Source organism: Sebastes umbrosus, chromosome 5, assembly GCF_015220745.1.
Source record: "Sebastes umbrosus isolate fSebUmb1 chromosome 5, fSebUmb1.pri, whole genome shotgun sequence".
Classification (NCBI taxonomy): Eukaryota; Metazoa; Chordata; class Actinopteri; order Perciformes; family Sebastidae; genus Sebastes; species Sebastes umbrosus.
In genome coordinates, this window is record NC_051273.1 from 28849392 (window position 1) to 28871462 (window position 22071).

At 39.4% G+C, this 22071-nt stretch overlaps 1 protein-coding gene across 5 annotated transcripts in view; it reads left to right on the top strand.

Moving 5' to 3' along the window:
* pik3r3b (phosphoinositide-3-kinase, regulatory subunit 3b (gamma)) overlaps positions 1–8737 on the top strand; it is a 253737-nt gene extending 245000 nt beyond the window's left edge. For all 5 annotated transcript variants that reach the window (XM_037770657.1, XM_037770656.1, XM_037770658.1 and 2 more), the window contains 7 exons: positions 301–399; positions 785–965; positions 2683–2808; positions 3734–4053; positions 5906–5980; positions 6142–6312; positions 7273–8737. In XM_037770657.1, coding sequence (XP_037626585.1) covers positions 301–399; positions 785–965; positions 2683–2808; positions 3734–4053; positions 5906–5980; positions 6142–6312; positions 7273–7471 — 1171 coding nt within the window. In that variant the 3' untranslated portion in view covers positions 7472–8737. The remainder of the gene's footprint in view (positions 1–300; positions 400–784; positions 966–2682; positions 2809–3733; positions 4054–5905; positions 5981–6141; positions 6313–7272) is intronic.
* Positions 8738–22071: the final 13334 nt, after the last annotated feature.

The window sequence follows — 22071 nt, forward strand, 5'->3', positions numbered from 1 at the left end:
ACAATCCACACATACTCAGATGATAACCACACCTACAGTGCAGACAGCCAGTCTTCCACCTTAAACACACACACACACATCTAGAGCAGAGACGCTGTTGGCTGGGACCAGTCTGCCCAGTCACTCCCTATATCTTTTAATTGATGGACTATTTACTTTGAGGTGTCTGTTTGTGGCTGCGGGTAAAGTCCTCATCTGCCTGCCGCTGATAATTGGAGGCAGACTTTTCAATTAAACACCATCTGTACACAGATCACTCAACAAAACTCAAACTCTATTCTTTTTGTGTTTTCCCTTCAGGGAGGAGGTGAATGATAAACTCAGAGACATGCCTGATGGGACCTTCCTGGTTCGGGACGCTTCCACCAAGATGCAGGGCGACTACACGCTCACACTGAGGTACAGTCTTTAGATTGTGTCAGCGTCATGAATGGAGTGTGTTTGAAACCACAGGGGGATTTACGGAGGCTGGAAGTAATGGTAGATTACTTCTCCTGCTCCACTTTTATGCAGCCATCCCTCTAGTTAACTACAGATTGAGGGAAATCATGTGTTGAGAATCATTTCGCCTACTCAGCATCCTGGTAAATTGGAGCAAATCGCCCACTGCCCTGGAAATAAAGTGCTTGAGAGGGGAACTGAGCCTGAACTAGAAGCTGTTAAAAGTGTGAATATTAAGGAGAAGCATCTGTTTTGAGATGCATATATATTCGCTATAAAGGTTTAAATATGTACTCATTTTCTTGCCTGTATCCCCTCTTTTTTTTTTCCTTTTCGTGTTCAGGAAAGGGGGCAACAACAAGCTGATAAAGATCTACCATCGGGACGGGAAGTATGGCTTCTCCGACCCCCTGACGTTCGGCTCGGTAGTGGAGCTCATCAGCCACTACAGACACGAGTCTCTGGCTCAGTACAACACAAAGCTGGACGTCAAACTCATGTACCCCATCTCCCGCTTCCAGCAGGTATGCACACACACACACACACACACACACTGTCTGTTTATGACTTTATTTAAAAGAAAAATTCAGGGTCTTTAATCTCAGTTGAGGCAATCGGCTTTATTGTAGGAAAAAAACAGTACTTGTTGATGTGAGCTTGTCTCTGAATGGGAGTAACACCCTGCTGCAAGTTCAACATCTGGTGGAAAGCCTGAAACCAGAAGAATTGAGGTTGTTTTAGCAGCAGATTTATGCCCATGGTTTTTGAATGACATGTATGCAGTTGATGGCTTTAGTTCAGGTGTTTTGAAGTGGGTTTGTATGAGGTACTTATCCATAGTCAGTGTATTACCTACAGTAAATGACGGTCGGCACGCCCCCAGTGAAGACAAACAGACTGGAGTTCCGACACAAGAGCAAAGCAATGTACTGCTGTGGACGGGGCCGGCAGCAAAACGTATTTTAGCCACCTGAAAAAAATCTGTTTAAGTGCACCCTATATTTAGAACATTTTACCTTGCTGTGAGACAGCTATACAGTCTATGTTTCTGACGGGGAACTGAAGCTGTTATCTATGCTCTCGCCAAAGCAACCAGACTTTATTGAAAAAAACAGTAATTTTACCTCACAGAACACAGGAGTTGCTGGTCTACCGCTGCCTCGATCGGATAGTTTGTTTGCTATTGTGTGACTTTTGTTAGTTTGGATTCACCAAGGTCACATAATCACAGCAAGTCACGGCAACCCCCCCCTTGTTCTGTGAAAAATTGCTGTTTTTTTTTTTTTTCAATGGAGTCTTGTGGCTTTGGCGAGAGCATAGATGGATGTAGAGGCTTCAGTTCCCCGTCATAAAGAACTGTCTGACGGCCTTTCTTTTCGGTGGCTAAAATACAATTTGCTGCTGGCCCTGTCCACAGCCGTGCATTGCTTTGCTTCTGTATGGTAACTCCTGTCTGCTTCTCCAAACTGGGGAGTGCCGACAGTCATCTACTGTAGTTAATACACTACCTCATATAACCCCACTTCACACCCAAACTATCCCTTTAAAGTTCAGGTGTGTTCAGTTCGTATTCTGTGGTTTGGAATATTTGATTAAACTGCATTTGTTTAAAACCTGTCAGATAGCTTATATTAGACTCATTTGTAAGGCTGTGTCCTCTGGTGTGGCACATCTGCTGATATCAGTTTCTACTACATTTGACACACTTTTCCAACACGTTCCCTCTTTAACCCGCCTCCCCCCTACCCCACCCACCTCCTCTGTACCGAGGTACCACGGTGGCTCGTGCTGGGTGTTTCCACTCAAAACTGCAGCGGCAGCAAGATCTCCGCTCACTGAAATATTGCCCCGGCCCCCGTGCCATGCTCCCTAAATAATTGCACACATCCGCGGTGTCGAAGAGGCCGTCGTTGCATTTATTCCCTTCCTCCCTCGCTCCACTCGTTTGCCAGGCGAGTCATTACTCAGAGCGATGCAATATCTCCGAGCGTGCACACCTTGCCATACGCCCAGGGCATTGTGGGTGGTTAATTAACGAGCCTGTTCAGGAGTCACCCTCGCTAAGCAGAATCAGGGGTGAAGGGAGCAAACACGCACATGCACTTTTTCCTCCGTCGCTAATTACAAATAGCTCTTCATTCTTTCACGTCTCACACTCATGCATGCCTCCTCTTCCTGTCTTGAGTTTCTGTGCACCGCTCGCTCTCTAATGCTTTTCATTTCTCCTCCTCGATCCCTCAGGACCAGCTGGTAAAGGAGGATAATATCGATGCTGTGGGGAAGAAACTGCAGGAATACCACAATCAGTACCAGGAGAAGAGCAAAGAGTACGACAGACTGTACGAAGAATACACCAAGACGTCGCAGGTACACACATACTTTCGTATTATGACTTAAAGCAGCAGTGGGTAGAATTGGAGCAAATATGATTTAAAAAAAAATAAAAAAGTTATTCTTATAAAACGGTCACTATATCCTGACAGTAGTTCATGAGACAGGTAATCTGAAAAAAAATATTTGCCTCTGTGTCCTCCGGTGCTCCTAATGGCATCTGCAAGATTCCACAGACTGGAGGAAAACAACCAATCAGATCCGAGCTGGAGCCTTGCCGTCTCTGAGCAGCTGTCAATCACTCGCGAACTCCGATCAAACGGTCAAACTAGGCAGCGCTTATCAAATATGAATCAATATTCCGTTACTGTAATGCTTTTTTATCACGTAAAATGTTTTCAGAATCATCTTGTAGTGTACTTTTTAGCTGTAAAATGAGAAAGTTTGTGACCCAACAGCCATGTTGAGATCAGTTGGGGAAATACCAAGCCCCGCCCACCAGCCGGAGCAAACTTTCTCATTTTACAGCTAAACAGTACACTACAAGATGTTTCTGAAAACATTTCAGGAGAGAAATAAGCATTACAGTAATAGAATATCAATTCATATTTCATCAGCGATTCCTAGTTTGACTGTTCGTTCACGAGTGATTGAGAGCTGCCACTGTTGAATGAACAGCCAATAGCAACGCTCTCTCTCTGAAATGAACTGATTGGCCAAAGTCTCCCATCACGGCTAGATTTTTTAAATTCTGAAAACAGAGCCATGAGGAGGTGCAGAAGTCTAGTTTTCTCTCAGGACACTGGAATTACAATATGCTGAAAGGTTATTATGGAATTGTTGCCAAAAATATTCTGCCTACTGCCGTTTTACGTTTTACTGTTTTTATGGTTTTAACAGAAAAAAATGCAAGTTTCCCATCATGTCCCCTCACTCGCATCCTCTTCTCTCCCCCCCTCAGGAGATCCAGATGAAGCGGACGGCCATCGAAGCCTTCAACGAGACCATCAAGATCTTCGAGGAGCAGTGCCACACGCAGGAGCGCTACAGCAAGGACTACATCGAGCGCTTCCGCCGCGAGGGCAACGACAAGGAGATCGAGAGGATCATGATGAACTACGAGAAGCTCAAGTCTCGCCTCGGAGAGATCCACGACAGCAAGGTGCGGCTGGAGCAGGACCTGAAGACGCAAGCCATGGACAACCGAGAGACCGACAAAAAGATGAACAGCCTGAAGCCCGACCTCATACAGCTCCGCAAGATCAGGGACCAGTACCTAGTGTAAGTACACAAGACATGATTGGTTGTTAGTACAGCAGGCAGACACCCTGTTGCTCAGTTTATTAAACAGAGTGGGAAATATATTTATTAACCATGGCGCTGGGAAAAAAGAGCATCTTGGTTTTGATGCGGTCAGACAAACCTAGTCCTGTTTGTCAGTTCAGGTGATGCAGTTTATTTACAATTTGTTTATTATCAAAACTAGAGAAGCTATGAGTTCCCTGTAGATGAGAGTTAGACTCAGAGGCTGTGTCTGTTGTATCCAGAAAATATAGTGGTTTGTTTCAGGAAGCATGATTATGATAACTGTGTTTAATCTCACCCAGAATTAGGGGTGGAGGGAAAAATTGATACAGCATAGTATCGCGGTATTTTGCGTTGCAATATTGTATCGATACACGGACGTCAAGTATTGATCTTTTAATAAATAAACTTTTAACCTCTAAACAATCTGGCAGGTCTTGTTGCTATTCTGTCTTACAGAGGTTGTAGTGGGCTCAGTCTTAAAGCTAGTCTTAAAGTGAAGATATTGGTAGGTGAAACTAGAAAACCTAAAGAATCGATTGGATTTTCATATCTTATTGCAACACTCAGCATATCGTAAAATCGCAATAAGATCGTATCGTGACTAATGCCTATAGTTCACACGACACAATTTTAACCCTGATTTTCCGCTCCCTGCAAAAGCCCCAGATCAGAGCACACATCGGCGTTCAAGCGTCATGTGTGAGCCGCTCAAAGACGAGTCTAGAGGCTCACCGATGCCTCAGACACATTCCAGATATCTAGCATGCTAAATATGTGGACCTGTCGGGGACTCTGGCCATGAGCTACAGCCAATGAGAGAAACCTGGTAGAGGAGGGGTCGCCTGTAACAAGAGGAACTTACTATGTGTGTTGCATTTGCAACACACGCAGTAAGATCTTGTAGTGTGTGACCCCCTGTCAGCGCTCAGTCACGTAGTGTGAAAACCATAACGACTAGAGACGATTAAAGACTCACGATTACAAGACAGCAAATTGTGTAGTGTGAACAGTACAGCGATCTGACGACTTTGAAAGTCGTGTAGTGTGAACTTGGCTTTAAGTATCTTGATAATATGATATTGTGGGGCCTCTGGTGATTCCCACCCCTAGTCAGAATAGTCAAATGTCATTCAAACCTCCCTTGCATCAGACCATTTGGAGACCTGGGTTGAACTTGGGTTTAGCTCATGTCTCCTGACACGTGTTGACTCACTGAAGTCAAGCATGTCAGTCTGAAAGGGGAAGAATTTTTCCAGCTAACTTGTTAATCCTGCTCTAATGTTGTCCTCAGACTGTCTGGTAAAGTCGAGTTCTTCCTTTTAAAGTGTTTACTTTGGATCAGACTTATATGCTACGCTCGCCTCCAGCTCTGCAGCAACTTCTAAACGGGGAAAAAACATTTGTCCTCCCTACACGTCAACTGTTTTTGGGAGTTATAATTCTGTATTGTGCACACTATAACCAAACCTGGGAATATATATTTTTCGCTAATCCACAGAATATCATTCCATCACCCAATTTAGCACCAAGGCCCCAAAAAAAAGCAGACGCTCTGTGAGTGTCGCGCTTCTTGATTAGAAACTTGCGTTTACTGTTACTGAAGGTCTAGTTCAGGCGGCGAGTTCTTACTTAACTTCCAGGAACGAGTCGAACAGCATTGCAGCAGAGCTGGCCTCATTCTGTGAAGACATTTGTTGGAGGCTCGCTAATTAGATTTCTGTCCAGTCTCATGTTTGTTCACTGCATCATAAATAATGTTGTAAATGAAAGAAGCCTTTTAAACTGCATCCTATTAATAGTATTGGTTGTCTCTCGCTCTCTCTAGCTGGCTCAATCACAAAGGAGTTCGTCAAAAACGAATTAACGACTGGCTGGGAATCAAGAACGAAAACACTGACGAGTGAGTCTCCACTTTTTTTTCCTATCCTCTGCCAAACTGTACATATGCCTGTGTGCACAGAGCAACTGTTGTTAATTTAATCTGTCCTTATTTAAAGTTAAGAGAATATTAAATAAAGTCCTCCTTGTTCAACACGTATCTCTCGTTGTGTGTGGGTGCAGAGGCTACTTTGTGAACGAGGAGGATGAGAACTTGCCTCACTACGATGAGAAGAGCTGGTTCGTCGGGGACCTGAACAGGACGCAGTCGGAGGAGCTGCTCATCGGGAAGCCGGACGGAGCGTTCCTCATCCGGGAGAGCAGCAAAAAGGGCTGCTACGCCTGTTCTGTAATGTGAGTACACACAAGACATGACTTTAGTGCATCTGAAATGTCGAAACGATTTCCACTTTTTGAGAGGCTGCATTACACATTATACACATTTTGAGTGTCAAGATGCACAATACATCATACAGGCGATTGTAATATTTCCTTCATTATGACTTCCTTCATTTACATGAACTTTCATTGATTGTCAACCTTCAGGAGACATGTATGTAGTTCAGTTAGCAGACCATTAGCCTTGGTTAGCAGGTAGCATTTATCACCTGATAAATATCATCCAGAAACCCTCACAGGTACTGCATTTAGCATAAAAAATATGCTCAAATCCTAACATGGCAAACTGCAGCCCAGCAGTCAGCAACAGCTGTCAGTGTGCTGACTTGACTATGACTTGCCCCAAACTGCATGTGATTATCATAAAGTGGGCATATCTGTAAAGGGGAGACTCGTGGGTACCCATAGAACACATTTTCATTCACATAACTTGAGGTCAGAGGTCAAGAGACCCCTTTGAAAATGGCCATGCCAGTTTTTCCTCACCAAAATCTAGCGCAAGTTTGGAGCGTTATTTAGAGTGAAGACACCAGTATCTTCTCTTTAGCTTTAAAACTGAGCCCGCTACAACCTAAAAATCTCAAGTTGCATTAAAGAAATTAGTGGCGTTAAAACAAATTTGCGTTAACTTTGACAGCCCTGCTCAATACATTACACTAACAATGTATTGGAATCAATATATCAAAAGTGTACCAATGACAGTGTACAACTGTCTCAAATTTCTTTGTAATTATTATCAAATGACATAGTCTTTTAGTCAGTCATATCAGTTTCTTTGTGGGAAATGAAGAACAAAGAGGCTTTGAGGAAATTATCTGAAAATGCGGACAGGTCGAATATCCTGTTCAACTACTACTTACCGTCTAAATCCCTGACTAGCCAGCTCGACTGAACTCGTCTTCTCTGTGTCCTCAGTGTCGAAGGCGAAGTGAAGCACTGCGTCATTTACAGCACACCACGCGGCTTTGGCTTCGCTGAGCCCTACAACCTGTACAGCAGCCTGAAGGACCTGGTGCTCCACTACCACCAGACCTCCCTGGTGCAGCACAATGACTCGCTCAACGTGCGCCTCGCATACCCCGTCTACGCACAGATGCCCTCCGGACGCAGATGAACCCCACCCACCCAATGCCACACAACCCCCCACATAGACAACAAACCAACCCCCTCTTGGGGAATGGAGAACGGGGCGAGTGAAGGAAGGAAGGAGGGAGGGGGGATTGGTTGAAATACAAAGCAACCCCAACACCAGACAAGATAAAGATAGAAACGAATTAAACACTTGCTGCAACACACACGTCAGCCACCTTGGAGTTATATATTTTTACAAGAACAATTTCGGAGGGCATTCTTTCTAAAGACTGCTTGATTTGCACAAGGAAGTTTTAAATGTTTGTGAATGTGAAAAAAAAAATAAGCGACTGAAGGAAAGAAAGGAAGGAAACGGAGTAGGAGACGTCAGAGTTTCAGATTGACCCCGCTGCTACCTAAACTCCAGCTCAGACTTTTTACCAGAAACCACGCGAAAGACGACGAAGACGACAAAACATTCCCAAATCTTCTTTTTTTTTGTTTCCCGTTATTTTTATTTTGCACCTCAGATGATTATATTACCACCTTTTTTTGTTTGTTTCTGAAGTCGTTTTCATGTTTCAGATGTTTCCTTTTGTTTCTCGTAGCTTTTGTTTGTGGTAAATGCAAGAGGAGATGATGTCAAGTGTCTATCCTGTCCCTCTCCGTACGAAAAAGCAAAAATAATGTAGCATAACGAGACAACGGACACTTGTTTTATGAAGTGTTCCTCCATGTAGACTGCTGCTGAAGGGTTTAGGGGGAGGGTGGGGCACAAGCGACACAAAACAGTTTTGTAGTCTTAAAAGAAGGACAAAAGGCTTGCTTTTATACTAACTGTAGAGGGTTTTTTGTATTATTTCTGCTTTGCTGGAACATCTTTTTTTGCCAGTGTGTAAATGGCAATGTCACAGATCAGAACCAGAGACCAAAGTTGGTGTGGAGGGGAAAGGGGAGGGCAAAGAGTCAGCTAGTGTGTGTTTTTTTTCCCTTTCTTTTTTATGAATGGAGAAAGGAGCGAAGAAAAGCAAACGAATGGTGTGTTTGAGACCACACATAAAACCGAGTTTTGGGCCACGTGCTTGTGCACCAAATAGCCTTTTTGGAAAACCAAATGGTACGTAAACAGAAACGCCAGGACCTTCTGTAAATACAGATGGTCGAGTATGAAGCACTTAAACCAGTCCCATGTGTGACCTCAGCACTCTGTACCTTTGCTCTGCGATTCACTCGCCGAGCTTTGTACGTCGAAGGTGAAAAATCAAAACTAAAATGATTAGTTGATCATTAAATGAGTCCGTCAACGGAAGAATAATTGGCAAGTGAAACGATGTTTTAAGTCATTTTCTCCATTGTAAGGATTTGTTGCTTTTCTTTGTCTTATGTGATAAAAAAAAAAAGCAATTTTATGACATCACATTGGGCATTTTTCAAAAGCGTTATTGATTCATTAGGAAAATATTTGGAAATAAACACTTGTAGTAGTAGGGTTGGGCCAGTGTAAAAATATTCAAACCGATTTGATAATAAGCCAAACACAGGTATACCGACTTTACCACTAGGTGTCGCACTTAACTCAGACCCCACGAATGACAATGTAGCGAACTGAAATTTTAATATAGAGTGCTCCAGGGATGATGGATTTTTGTAGGCCAACAGGAAGTTAGCATTGCCCTGGTTCCCTTGACAAAAAGCCAATGGGATTTTTCCATTGGAGTTTGGGTTATTGCAGAAAATAAGCTCTGTGGCAAACACACGTTTATGATACTTGAACGCGAGTATACACAGGGAGGCTGTAAAGGCGGACGGGTCGGCGTGATGACGTTTAGTAGTCTCATGTAGCCACTCGTTAGCAACCGCCTCTTTTAAGAAATCTGAAAGCTTCAAAATTCATGAGTGGGGTATTTACCGAAGTTTTATATCATAGCACAAAACGTTAAAATCTCTTAAGCTTGTGTTAACCACAGACCTTATTTCAGGCATCTCTTCTGTAGCCCTCTATACAAGCTGGATTTAGCGAAGTGACGCCGTGGGCAAAAGTTGCTGATGTCAGCTACTTTTTAATTTGCCAGAACGTCTCATAAAATCAAACCGGTGTATATTCGTACACCTGATCGGACCAGCGAAACCGGAGATCGGCCCAACTCTAATTGTGAGCACTATGTAACCGAATCACGGCAAAGCACACAGAGTGCTGAGATCACAAATGTTGCTACACTTAAACAAGACTAGAAAAAAGGTTACAAATGGTCAGTTTCACCAAAATCATCCTTTTAAAAGCATGGAGGAGAACAAGTCTGACCAGGGAACCTGAAACCCATTTTATGTGTGGTTTAAAAAAAACGAGTGAGAGATACATGAATATATGCTAACGACTGTGGGTTGAAAAACTGGGACTGTTTGTGTTTTTGTTACAAAACCCTCAGAAATAATAAGCTTTGATAAAAAAAATGTTTTATGTGTAACACGGAGAGCAGGTAGACGGAGGCAATGTCCCGAGCTGAAGACGCAGGCTTTAGAAGAAAATACTGAAAACTTGAAAGAACGTGCAATCTAGCGTTGTGTTAATGTAGTTCAGCAGTCAAGCAGAGCGACGCACTAAGGTCCGAGAGATAATCAAAGTGCACAGTGAAGCGTTTGGAGTGAAATTTGTTTGTCTGATTGCTTCGTTTCCTCTTTTATTTTGTTACAACTTTCTTTTTTTAAAACTCGGAACTTCTTGCCGGTGCTTGACTTTATAACCAGTGGAAGCATTTTCTGTCAAAACTGACTAAAACGCATCACACAATAAAAAATATCTTCAAAAACTGAAGAGAAAAAAACACAACCAAGTTGCATTCTATTCTTCCTAGAAATTTGAAATTCTGTATTACTGATTGGCTGTTGGCATGAAGATAATGCTCACCCATTGGCTGTTCCGTTGGAGAGGCATCTCTGAGACGATGAACGGGGTCAGCGTTGTGTCTCGGGGTCTGCCTGTCTGATAATCTGCAGCTATTTTAAGAGTGAAAAGCGAATGTTTGCAGAGCTGCGAGGAAGAGAAAGGACGATATCTTGACCCCGTTTATGGCAAACAAAGGCAGCTGTTCTTAACACACACCGGCACTTTCGTTTTTTCACTTTTCACAGGATAACATTTGTTAAGGCGTCTACCAAAAAACTCTTTTAAAAGACGCTGGTTACAAAGTCAGACAAAGCACCCTCCCCTCTCTGTCGTCCGCAGTGTTTTTCACAGTATGATAAGCCAGCATCAGAGTGTATGGGCCACACACACATACAGAGGTGCGTCTGAAGAAGTGTATCAGGTTGTAGGAAGAGGGCCATTGTTTGAGAAGCTGCAGAGTAGTCATTGTGAGTGAATGATACAACCTTGGTTGTACCCACCACGTGTTTATCTATACCCCCGTCTCAATGTCCTCCTCAACACCCTACAGTATAGTAACCCCTAACGGTATCACCGTTATCTACCCCCCCACGCCCTTGATATAGTCTGCTCACATTAGGTAGATGAGTTCGGGGAGGCGAGGTTTGTGGACCTGATAGTAAGCGGTCTCTCCTGAATTAGTTTGGGCGTCTTAAAGCCGGCAGTATTTAATCCAATTTGGAAAGAAAATGCCAATCAGTTTGTGTTTCCGTCAACTAGGATTAAACAAATATTCCAGAGAAGGCGTAGCAAGGTCATGTAATTAAAAGAGCACGAGTAGTAACGCTGGTTCGTCATGACATTCCATTACTGCTTTCTGTAATCCTACATGGTTGTGCGTTTACAGAAGCAAAATTGGCAACATCAGTGTGTCTTTGAAAAAACTAAAATCTGTTGGCATATTGATATAGATGAGGTTTAACTAACGCCAATGGAAACATTCCCACCTCAGCCAAGTCTACAAACCTTTTTTGGTGATAGCTTTTCAAATTGATCCCATTTCCACTTTGGTCTATTATGTGCCAGTTCAAAATGGATGGAAACATACAGTACTTACTGTGACTTTCAGGTCTGTCGTGTTTACAGCAGCCATGCCGAGACAAGGTTGGAGCACACATGGCTTGACAAGTTCCTAAAAACAAAAAGCAGTTAGTAGTTGTTATAAACAGCCAGCCTCGGATGTATTTGACACAGCAACAACTGCAGAAATCAAACCAGTTGTTTCGCTTGCGAGGACAGGCAAAATTACATTTAGCTCGACGCATACTGCCGGCCCCAGTAGTCTCTCTCTACCTTCCCATTTTAACTGAAGCTAAAGCTAAAGCAGGTGTGGAGAAAGAAAGATGGTATCGACAGCTGGACTTGACAGTTGCAGCATAAAGGACGTGGTGAGATGTTGGCTGTGTCCTATTTCAGGGGCCACTTTCGAATTCAGCCAAGAAATGTGATGTTTTGTCCAAATTTGGACATCCAGGAATTAGTAGATAATTTTCTACGTCGATGACTTAACTTTGTTACTGTCTAAAGGGAGTTTTTTTCAAGCTTCTTCTGACATTTTGTGTATTGTTAAGGCCTCCAGCATTAGTCCAAACTTTGCATTCTGCAGTTTCACATTTACTTTTCTTTCGCACAAACTGTGGCTACAAGTATTAACGTGACGTTTCAGGGTAAACAGCCCAGTGTTTTTGTCCCAGACCTATATGGATACTGATACCAGAACCCACTGTGGTTACAGGCAGGAAATTGCAAGAATTAGCAATGACACTGTGGTGAATCCTCTGCAAACGATCCAGTTTGCGGAGGAGGTCCAGGTTTAGGCTTCTCCTATGTACCCGCCATCCTTTAAAGTCATCTGCCTCTGAATTGGGACACAGCCTTTTTTGTGTTTTGTATCTGTTGCTGTCCATCAGCGATGACGGTCATTGTTCTTTCTCTTAGACTAACAGGGGACAGCAAGGCGGGGTTTGTCGATATAATCTTGAATGTACAAAAAGGATCAGTCCGGGTCCAAAGTTTTTTTTTTTTTTTCCTTCCTATTTTTTAAGCACCAAAAGTCATGTTTGTCCGTAACGGAAACAAGATGATCCTAACTCTCTAGGTGCTATCGGAAATGCAGGCCCGTTCGATTTGGCAGACTTTTCACGTCTCCTTCACAACGTTTCCGGTCATTAACCCTCAGGTGTTTCAAGTTTACCGTAGAAACGACCACACAACAAAACCAGCGATTTAAAAAAAATAAATACATTTAAATAAATAAATCAGGGTTTTTTCTGCATTCATACTTAAATCACTCTCAGTCGATTAAGCTAGATCCCCACGACTCTGACTTTTGGAGTGTCCTCACTTCAAGAGGCTTGTCCCTCATGGCTTCCTGTAGCTTAGACACAGCATCATCACCAAAAGGATGTCATAGTCTTTCCTTCCCCCTCCATCACCACACAGTCTGACGGTTTGATTTTATTTATGTTTTGTATTAGCCGACTTTGTTTTTTGAACGGGGAACTCAAAAAAACCCTAACTTTATTACTTGAAGTATATTGCATTGCTCACTGTTGAATGTCTTTATATGAAAATATACATTTATTAAAGGAAAAAAAAAGAGTTCCCTTTTGTTTTATGGTGAGCAGGGCTGAGGTTTTTAGAGTTTTATGACAGATGTACAGTATTCGTTACAGGCAAAACGTAGAGCTACTTTAGGAGGGAAGGAGGCGCTTTTTGAAACTTCTCAGAGAAATGTTCGGATCTTTTCCTTCACAGAGGGCTTGTCTGAAATTGCACACATTTATCATCTACAAGAGACTTGTGTTAATATTTACCTGTGGTGTCTGCGTATGCATCATGAGTCACATTTACACGGAGATGTCCTATCTATCATATATATATAAAGCTAAAAAGATATTACACTTTTAAGGGTTGTTTTGAGTCGTAGTCGCTGTTCTTTGACTGTTTTCATTTTTCCCCCAAAACATTAAGACCAAAGATTTCAGTTCTTGTTAATCCTTCAGTTGTTGATCATTGGAAATGGATGTTTCAGTGATGTTTTTTATCTCCATTGCCTTGATATTATCGCAACTCAGAAGATAAAACCATGTTGTGTGAATGAGTGTCCCGTACAGCTAGCTAGGATTGTCGGTTGATCTGTTCATTTTGTGTTAAAAAGAATTTAAACAGGTACTTTTTGTGACACGTCAGGAAGGGTCCATCTTTTAAAATCCTTGTTCAATGATGTCCCAATTTAAAGTCAATCAGATTTAACTTGATCTGCACTCTTCAGTTTGTGTGCCGTTGGTATAAACTGACTTCTGTTGAGGATTTAAAGGAAAACTACCAAAAGTCACAGCGTTCTCACTCATTGCTACTTCATATATTTGCACATGATGACCGTAGCTGGAGTTTAGATTGGTTTGCAATTTGAAACTTTTCTATTTCTGTGTCGGAAATGTCCTGCAGAAATCTCAAGAACAAACACGTATTTTGGGGGATTTCAGATTAAGTTTTCTTCAAATGGATTGGAAATGTAATTTTTTCCTATCTTGTGTGGAACCATCCACAAGTTATCTTGATAATGTCTTGTGTGATAATTTAGACGCAAAATTTGGATCTTGTTTTTTGGTACTTTTGGGGCTCCATACATTTTGCTGTTTAATTTGACACTGATTTGATAAGTTAATATGTTTGATTTTGATACTTCCAAAAGAAGTACCAAAATCAAATTCAAAGGAATGATTTATATCATGAATGCAAAACGTTCCCCACAGACAACAGCAGCTTACTACATGACATACGGAAGGTAAACACTGACGAAATTATTTAAAATGAATGCGTTAAGCAGTTATTTTTTAATCTAATCAGTTTTCATTAATGCGAAATTCAACACTTACAGATTTGAGGTTTCTGCAGGACGATTTCCCTGCGTGTCTCACTCCACCACAACATGCAATATTCCCTTTTCTGTCAGCCAGGGGTTCGTGATGGAGGGGCGCATGTTTTCCCTCAGGTGCATCGACCCCCACAGGACAAGTGTTTCTGAATGGGCAGGGTTTTCGCTCGTAGTAGTACTAAGAACAAGCAGAAAGAAGTTAAGCAGTTAAGGGTTAGTGGGACAAACCAAAATATCTGTTTTGTCAAGTTTACTTTTACAGACTGTTTAGTTGAGTTTTCACTTTGGAAAACTCAACTCTAACTCAAATAACTCCAGGAAACAGGCTTAGGATCATCTCTCAGAAAATAAAGGTACATTTTGATTCAAACAAAAGGTGCAGTCTCTATAACAAAAAGGTACAGTAAGCCTACTGTTACCTTTGTTTTCTGAGTGTTATACTCACTACCACCCCAGGACTGTTAAATAGCATCTGTCTGTTGTTCCTCTACTACCGTTATTACTACAAGTACTACTACTACTCGCCCTCAAGCAGTTCTGCAAAGTTTTATTTGCAGCCAGGTTTGAATGTTTGTGATTCTCAGCGAGGAGTCGTGTTGTGTTCTTACCACTGCTTATCTGATCACAGTACCCAGCACAGCTTTGAGGAGTAACAACTTATATATATGAAAATAAAGGACTTTTAAAAAAAAAAAAAACTTAAAAAAAAAAGATTTAAAAAAAAAGTGTATATGACACCCATCCTTCCCTTCCCCTCCCCCCTCCCTCCCTTTTCATCTTTTTTGACATACGTACAGATCCAGCATGCATATTTGGTACTCTTGACTGTTGTTTTTTGTGTATAAAAGAAAAAATGGTAAAAAAGATGTCTTTGAAAAACAACTGTTATTTGTCTGTTTATGGTGTATTCAGATCTGAATTTGATATAGCAAATTTAACATCACTGCTTACAGCTGAAACAAGTTCCAGTTATTTTTGTCAGTTGTATAATGCTATAACAATGTAATACTGAGAGAGAGGACCATTACTTTATGAAAATGTATGTCTACTGTTGGCACATCTGATTAATACAGAAATGTTTAAGAACATTGGGCTTGGAATAGTTTTTGTCCTCATTATTAAAAGTTTTCCAGATGTTCCGTAAATTGTAGTTAATGTCTTATTGCAACAATGTGAGCAGATAGTTTAAACAGTGTGGTGAACGATGCTCTTTAGGTGCATTATGCACCGTTGCAGAAAACCTCTACGACACCAATTAGCAAAAGAAAAAATATATTTTGGTTTTTAGGTAAGATCACCACCAGTCACTGTGAATTGACCCCCGTCATTGGTAAACGGCACAAATTTATGTTTCCCAAATTTGATCTTGATGTGAAACCTACATTCAAAAGGACTATCCTCTGAGTGCAACAGTTTCATTTGAATGACTTCAACATTATTTTAAAGTTGCTGTGAACAATCCCAAACATCCAACAGTTCAAAATTTAAAAGACAAAATTGTGTGGTGATGATTTCCTCCTGTTTGACCGACAGTAATTGGTCTCTTTCTCAGTGTTACCTTCTGCCATACCTACCTGCTAACGGCTTCTCTTGGTATTCTCTCTTTGAAATGGTTTTGGCCAATCACAGTTCACTTTACTTTCTCGTATCGGTTGCGATAGTTTGTTGGTTGTAGATTCTCCATTTGTTTATGAGCTGAACTCATGTACGTTTATCAGTGGAGCTCCACCATATTCAGTTCTCTTGCAGAATAAAGAAAATATTTTGTTCAAATACAAACATTTGAGGGTCTGTATTTTATTTTGGCTGGTTGGTAACCTTTTCTTCACATTTGAGGACACAAGTACTGTGCTTAATAACAGATTTTAGGTACTTTATACGGGGTTAAAACTGACTATTTCATGACATTTTTATGATATACTATACTATGACTTTTTATGGCATACAATATCATCACATTACTATGACATTTTTACAGAGCCCCTTAAGGGTCACGGCGGTTATTTTTTTGAGGACTAGTTTTGCATGCCCTCGCAATATGTCTTGCAATAACTTGCAATATTGTGCGTTCCTTCTTAATACTTTTGCATTACCTCGCAATACTTGTCTTCTTCCATTCCTTCTGAGCGATACAGTATGTGTATTTCCAATCAGTTGCTCCTAGCGCAATGCCGCAGTATGCCAGATAGACTTACATTCACTTACAAAACTTTTTAAAGACTTTTTTCAACATACTATACAATGAGATTTTTAGGGCTTTTTTATGACATACAATACTATGATTTTCAATAACTTTTTTCAACATATAGTGTGACTTTTTTCAACACTATACTATGACGTTTGACACATTATACAATTATTTTTTTAAAATAATTTTTTCAACATATATGACTTTTTTATGAATTTTTTCGACATACTATATGAGTTTTTTGACATACTGTACATGATGCATGATTTTTTTTTAAAACTTTTTTACATACTATACTATGATTTTTTTTTCCAAATACTGTACTACGACTTTTTTTCTACAAACTATGATGTTTTATTTTTTTCGACATACTATACTATGACTTTTTTTAAATTTTTTCCACATGCTATACTATGACTTTTGTTAAATACTATAGTATTACTTTTTTTTGAGAAGCTACACTATGATTTATTTTTTTTCAACATACTATACTTTGACTTTTTTCATGACATATTATACTATGATTTTTTTAATTTTTTCGACATGATATACTATGATTTTTTATTTTTCAACATACTATACTGAGACTATTTTAATTTTTTTTTTACATACTATGCTATGACTTTTTATTTTTTTCAACATACTAAACTGATTGATTTTCGACATACTATAGTATGACTTTTTTTCGACATACTATGCTATGACTTTTTTATTTTTTCGAGTTACTATTCTATAAATTTTTTCGACATACTATAGTATGACTTTCTTTATTTTTTTCGACAAACTATAGTATGACTTTTTTCATGACACTATACTATGACTTTTTTAATTTTTTCGACATACTATACTATGACTTTTTTCAACATACTATAGTATGTTTTTTTTATTTTTTCGACATATTATACTATTTTAATTTTTTAATTTCCCTCGGGATCAATAAAGTTACTATCTATCTATCTATTTATGATTTTTTTTAATTTTTTTCGACATACTATACTATGTTTTTTTTTTCAACACACTATACTGAGACTATTTTCAATTTTTTAAACATACTATACTATGACTGTTTTTCAACATTAGCTAGTTAGTTTTCAACGTTATAGTATGATTTGTTTTCAGCATACTATGCTATGACTTTTTTTATTTTTTCGACATACTATACTTTGACTTTTTAATTTTTTCGAGGAACTATTCTATGACTTTTTTTCTACATACTATAGTATGACTTTTTAAAAAAAAAAAATCCACACTATACTATGACTTTTTTCGACATGCTATGACTTTTTTTTTGGACATATTATAAAATCACTTTTTTATTTTTCAGACATACTATACTATGACGTTTTCTTGACATACTATACTATGACTTTTTTTTCTACAAACTATACTGTGACTTTTCGACATTCTATAGTATGACTTTTTAATTTTTTAACATGCAATACCATGACTTTTTTTCGACATACTGTACTATGACTGTTTTTCGACATGTTATAGCATGACTTTTTTCGACGTACTATACTATGACTTTTTATATTTTTTCGACATACTATACTGTGACTTTTTTATTTTTTCGAGGTACCATCCATGACTCTTCTCGACATACTGTAGTATGACTTTTTAAAAAAAAAAATTCCACATACTATAATATGAAATTGTTTCGACATACTATACTTTGTCTTTTTTAATTTTTTTGACCTACTATACTATGACTTTTTTTATATTTTTTTCGACATACTATACTATGACTTTTTTCATGAAATACTATACTATGACTGAGATATTTTATGACATAATATACTATGACTTTTATTCTGATGGTAAAAACGACAATACTCGTTCACCATCACAGCTCATCTCTGCATGCTATAGTCAGTTTACATCTTTCTGTGCTTCAGTGCTATGTTACATGTTACATTTGTGTTATGTGCTATGTTAGTTGTTACATGTCAATCCAATTGCGTCCAGAAGCATTTTGGTCTATGTCCGTTGATAATGCCCCTTGGAAATTTAAAATTAACCGAGAGGTTCCAGACTACCGGTCATTCAATTTGTGATGTGGTCTAGTAATAATATCACAATACTATATGTTATAGCACAGTAAAGGGCCATTCTACATTAGGAATACCTGTGATTACATTTTTGAAATACAGTACGAGTAATTTTGAATGCACTATTTTTACTGTGTTGTATTGCTACTTTTACTTAAAAAAATATATCAGTCCCTGCTCCAACACTGATTATTGGTTTGCTGTACTTCAGCATGTGTACTAATACTAAAACAAATATGCTGCCCTTATTTTCAGCTCTGATTGTAGACTCAATGTGGCTATAAAAAGTAAAAATATCTTGAAATACAGTGTTTGATCACTTGATAACTATATTAATCACGCTGTTTGGTATATTGTTTTGTTTAAAACAGTTTCTGCAACCAGTGATGTTTTTGTTTCATACACTTCATAGGATTCTCAAATCAACATCCATTGATGCTTTTGACCCTTTTCATTATTATCAGTATCAGTATTGTAAAGTTTAAGTCTCTTGTAGAATTTCGAAAGCCTTTTTTCATCTGCCAACCAAAAAATTATGAAAATTGTGAAAAATGCATCAAACTTTACTTTGTAAACACAAGTTGAATGGAATAAAGTCCTTTAACTTGTGCCTGTGTGTGTTTTAGTGAACCCACTGGGTGAAATCAATAGTGTGTGAGCTTGAGTGATTCTTCTATAAATGATTCCTGCCTGCTGCATTAATCCCAGCTCTGCAGTCTTGAGAGTGGCCCCTCTCTGCCAGCCCTCACTTATTAAAAGACGATTTCTCCCAGCAAGAATCCACATCATTATTCTGCTCTATATAAAGCTTAATTCTGATGCTTCGTTTTTGAAAATGGAGGCCGTGCCCCACTGTGGACTCACAACACACAAACCTTGAAACACAGGGTGGGAAACCCCAGGGGAGCCAACTCTTAAAAGTGGGGAGTCGTATTTGATCTCCTCTCCTCCTTTCACTCTCGCACTTTGAATTACAAATTCCATTCAATTAATTTTACATTTTTGCTCCATTTCCCTTTTCTTGGGCGTGTTAATTAAAAGCGGGGAGCCATATTCAGAGCGGCTGTAATTAGATCTCGGCGAGACATTAAACAGAGCAGCAGGGCATGAATCACCACGCTTTAAAGGTCCATTTTTCTTCTTCCTCGCTGACTGACGTGCGTGGCATGTGCCAATCAAATCGCAGGAGCACACATACAGACACACATGCAGTGCTGTGGCTGTCATATTATAGATCTACTTTAATATAGTCACGCAGACACAGACACACAATACATGCAAAATACTGAACAAGAATTCATTAAATACACCCTCTTCAATGGCTGACATTTATCTTTGCTGACTCACACACACACACGCACACGCACGCACACACACAGTATAGTACATGCTGCAACCTCCACTGGATCAATGACAGGCACGCACGCACGCACGCACGCACGCACGCACGCACGCACTTATTAATACCACAGTGTAAAAATACACCATTACATTTAGAAGTTGCACATTCAAAATTGTACTTTTTATTCATTTTGCATTAGTATTATAAAGAAAATGTACACAAAGTACCAAGTACTTATCATGGTGAATGGCCTCTTTCAGAGTGTTATTATGCATATTTTGTTATTGGAGTATTACTTATGTATATTGACATGCAAGCGTTTTAACGTTATAAAATATCTGGTGGAAGTGCAGGTAACTGTAACTACTTAAAATAATACTACATAACTAATACTACATAAATATTTTACCCATGTTTTTAGCTGAGTGTTGTAGATATCAGAGGTTTATTTTAGTGTTAAAAGAGTCAATTGTTTTTTCGTGTTCCATGTTCTTCCACTAGGTCACACTAGGACACCAACAATCAATCAAAGAGAAGGATCGGACTCAAATATCAACTTCAGGACGCTGCAGAGAAAGAAATTCCGCGAACTAAAACTTTATAACGTACCGAATTCCTGAGGCCTGAGTCTGAAACACTGACAAAATGACAACATGAAGTAAAAGGCTGCAGACCTGTAACTTCTTTCTATGAATTTGAAAAACTGTGTAGGGGATTCAGAAGTCTGGATTCTGTCTACTGCAATGCTTGAAATGATCCTGACTGAAACACAACAATACAGAGAGCCTCTTGTGAGCTAAACTTGATGGAGGCCTCAGCAGACATTCATCCAGGTGGAGAAGTATGTGTGTATGTGAGAGAGCCTGTACTGGTCTAAATGGGTTAACTGGGACTCGGTTTGAGGGCAGGGTGGTTGATAGGTTAATGGCTCTGAGGTTTGGTGGGGACCTCCAAAAACACCGCACACACTTTCTAATGAGCATTTTAAAAACCGGGCACCAGAATGATGCTTTATACCGAGCTCTTTTTAATGAGACTGGCATCCAGTGGGAATATGTGCTCCCATCATCTCCTCTTTAGGGGTAAAGCTGGAGGATTTTATGTTTTTAAGGAGGAACTCAACTGAGAAATTGTATCTCCTGTGTCCTCGGCTCTGGAAAACATGTTGCTCCCCCTCACCATATAAAGGAAGGAAGGATTTACCAATGAGCTAATTTTGGACATGAAAAAAAGGTTTAAAAAAAAATATGGGATGGACGTGTTAAATTACTGCTGATGATATTACTGCTTATATTAAAAATGTATATAGAGAAGTGTGTGTCCCTCCAGTATTTTTGGATAAGGTTGTAGAGCCAAAACATAAGAATAAAAGTAGCTTCATGAGAGAAAGATTTAAAATATGAGGAAACTTGTTTCCAGAGGCAAATTGGAGATTATATTTTCCATCAACATGCTGATTAATCTGCAGGACTAAACATCCAGATCACGTTGCCATACAGACTTCAAAGAATCATTAGAAGACTGGCAATCATATGAGAATATGGTTTATACTGTATATCTGTAATCTTGCCTTTAAGGGCTTTTAGTAAAGCTTCAATCCTTGCAGTCCTATAGGCCAAAAAAAGAAAATCGTGTTTTTGTGCTATTTGCATTTATCTGCCTCTCAAAATATCTCATTAGATTCAATTTTACTTGACATTTTCTTTTTTTGTGGACAATCAGGGCTGTTTGAAAATGAAGAAATATGTGATTTATATACACTAAATGTAGGTTAGTCTAGAAAATTGTGTTTATAAAATACATTTTATCAGAATTCTGAAGGTGTCAAATATGATAACTCATTGCAGAGCAGTAATCTAACTGATCAGGGAGGTGATCTGGGAGGTTTTTGGTGAAACAGAGCAACTATAGGCTTATTACAGCATCAGAACCAATGAATAACGTAGGCAAATATTGATAAAGTGCAACAACAAACCTTTACTCAACTTTCACTCAAGATCAAACCACGTCACTGACTTCACGGGATCAAGTGCCAACATCTAAAATGTGAAATGTTTACAAAAGCATCATGACCAATAAAAACCACCAGCAAATAGTCCATCTCTGACTAAATCTTTACGGCCTCTACCCCCATTAATGAGAATGGGACACAACTAAACTTCGATATATACATGCTGCTTGGACCACCATAATAACATGTAAGGAGGATGTGATAACCAAGCATGTTAGCTCAGTTTGCTCATAAGGATCAGTGCTATTGAT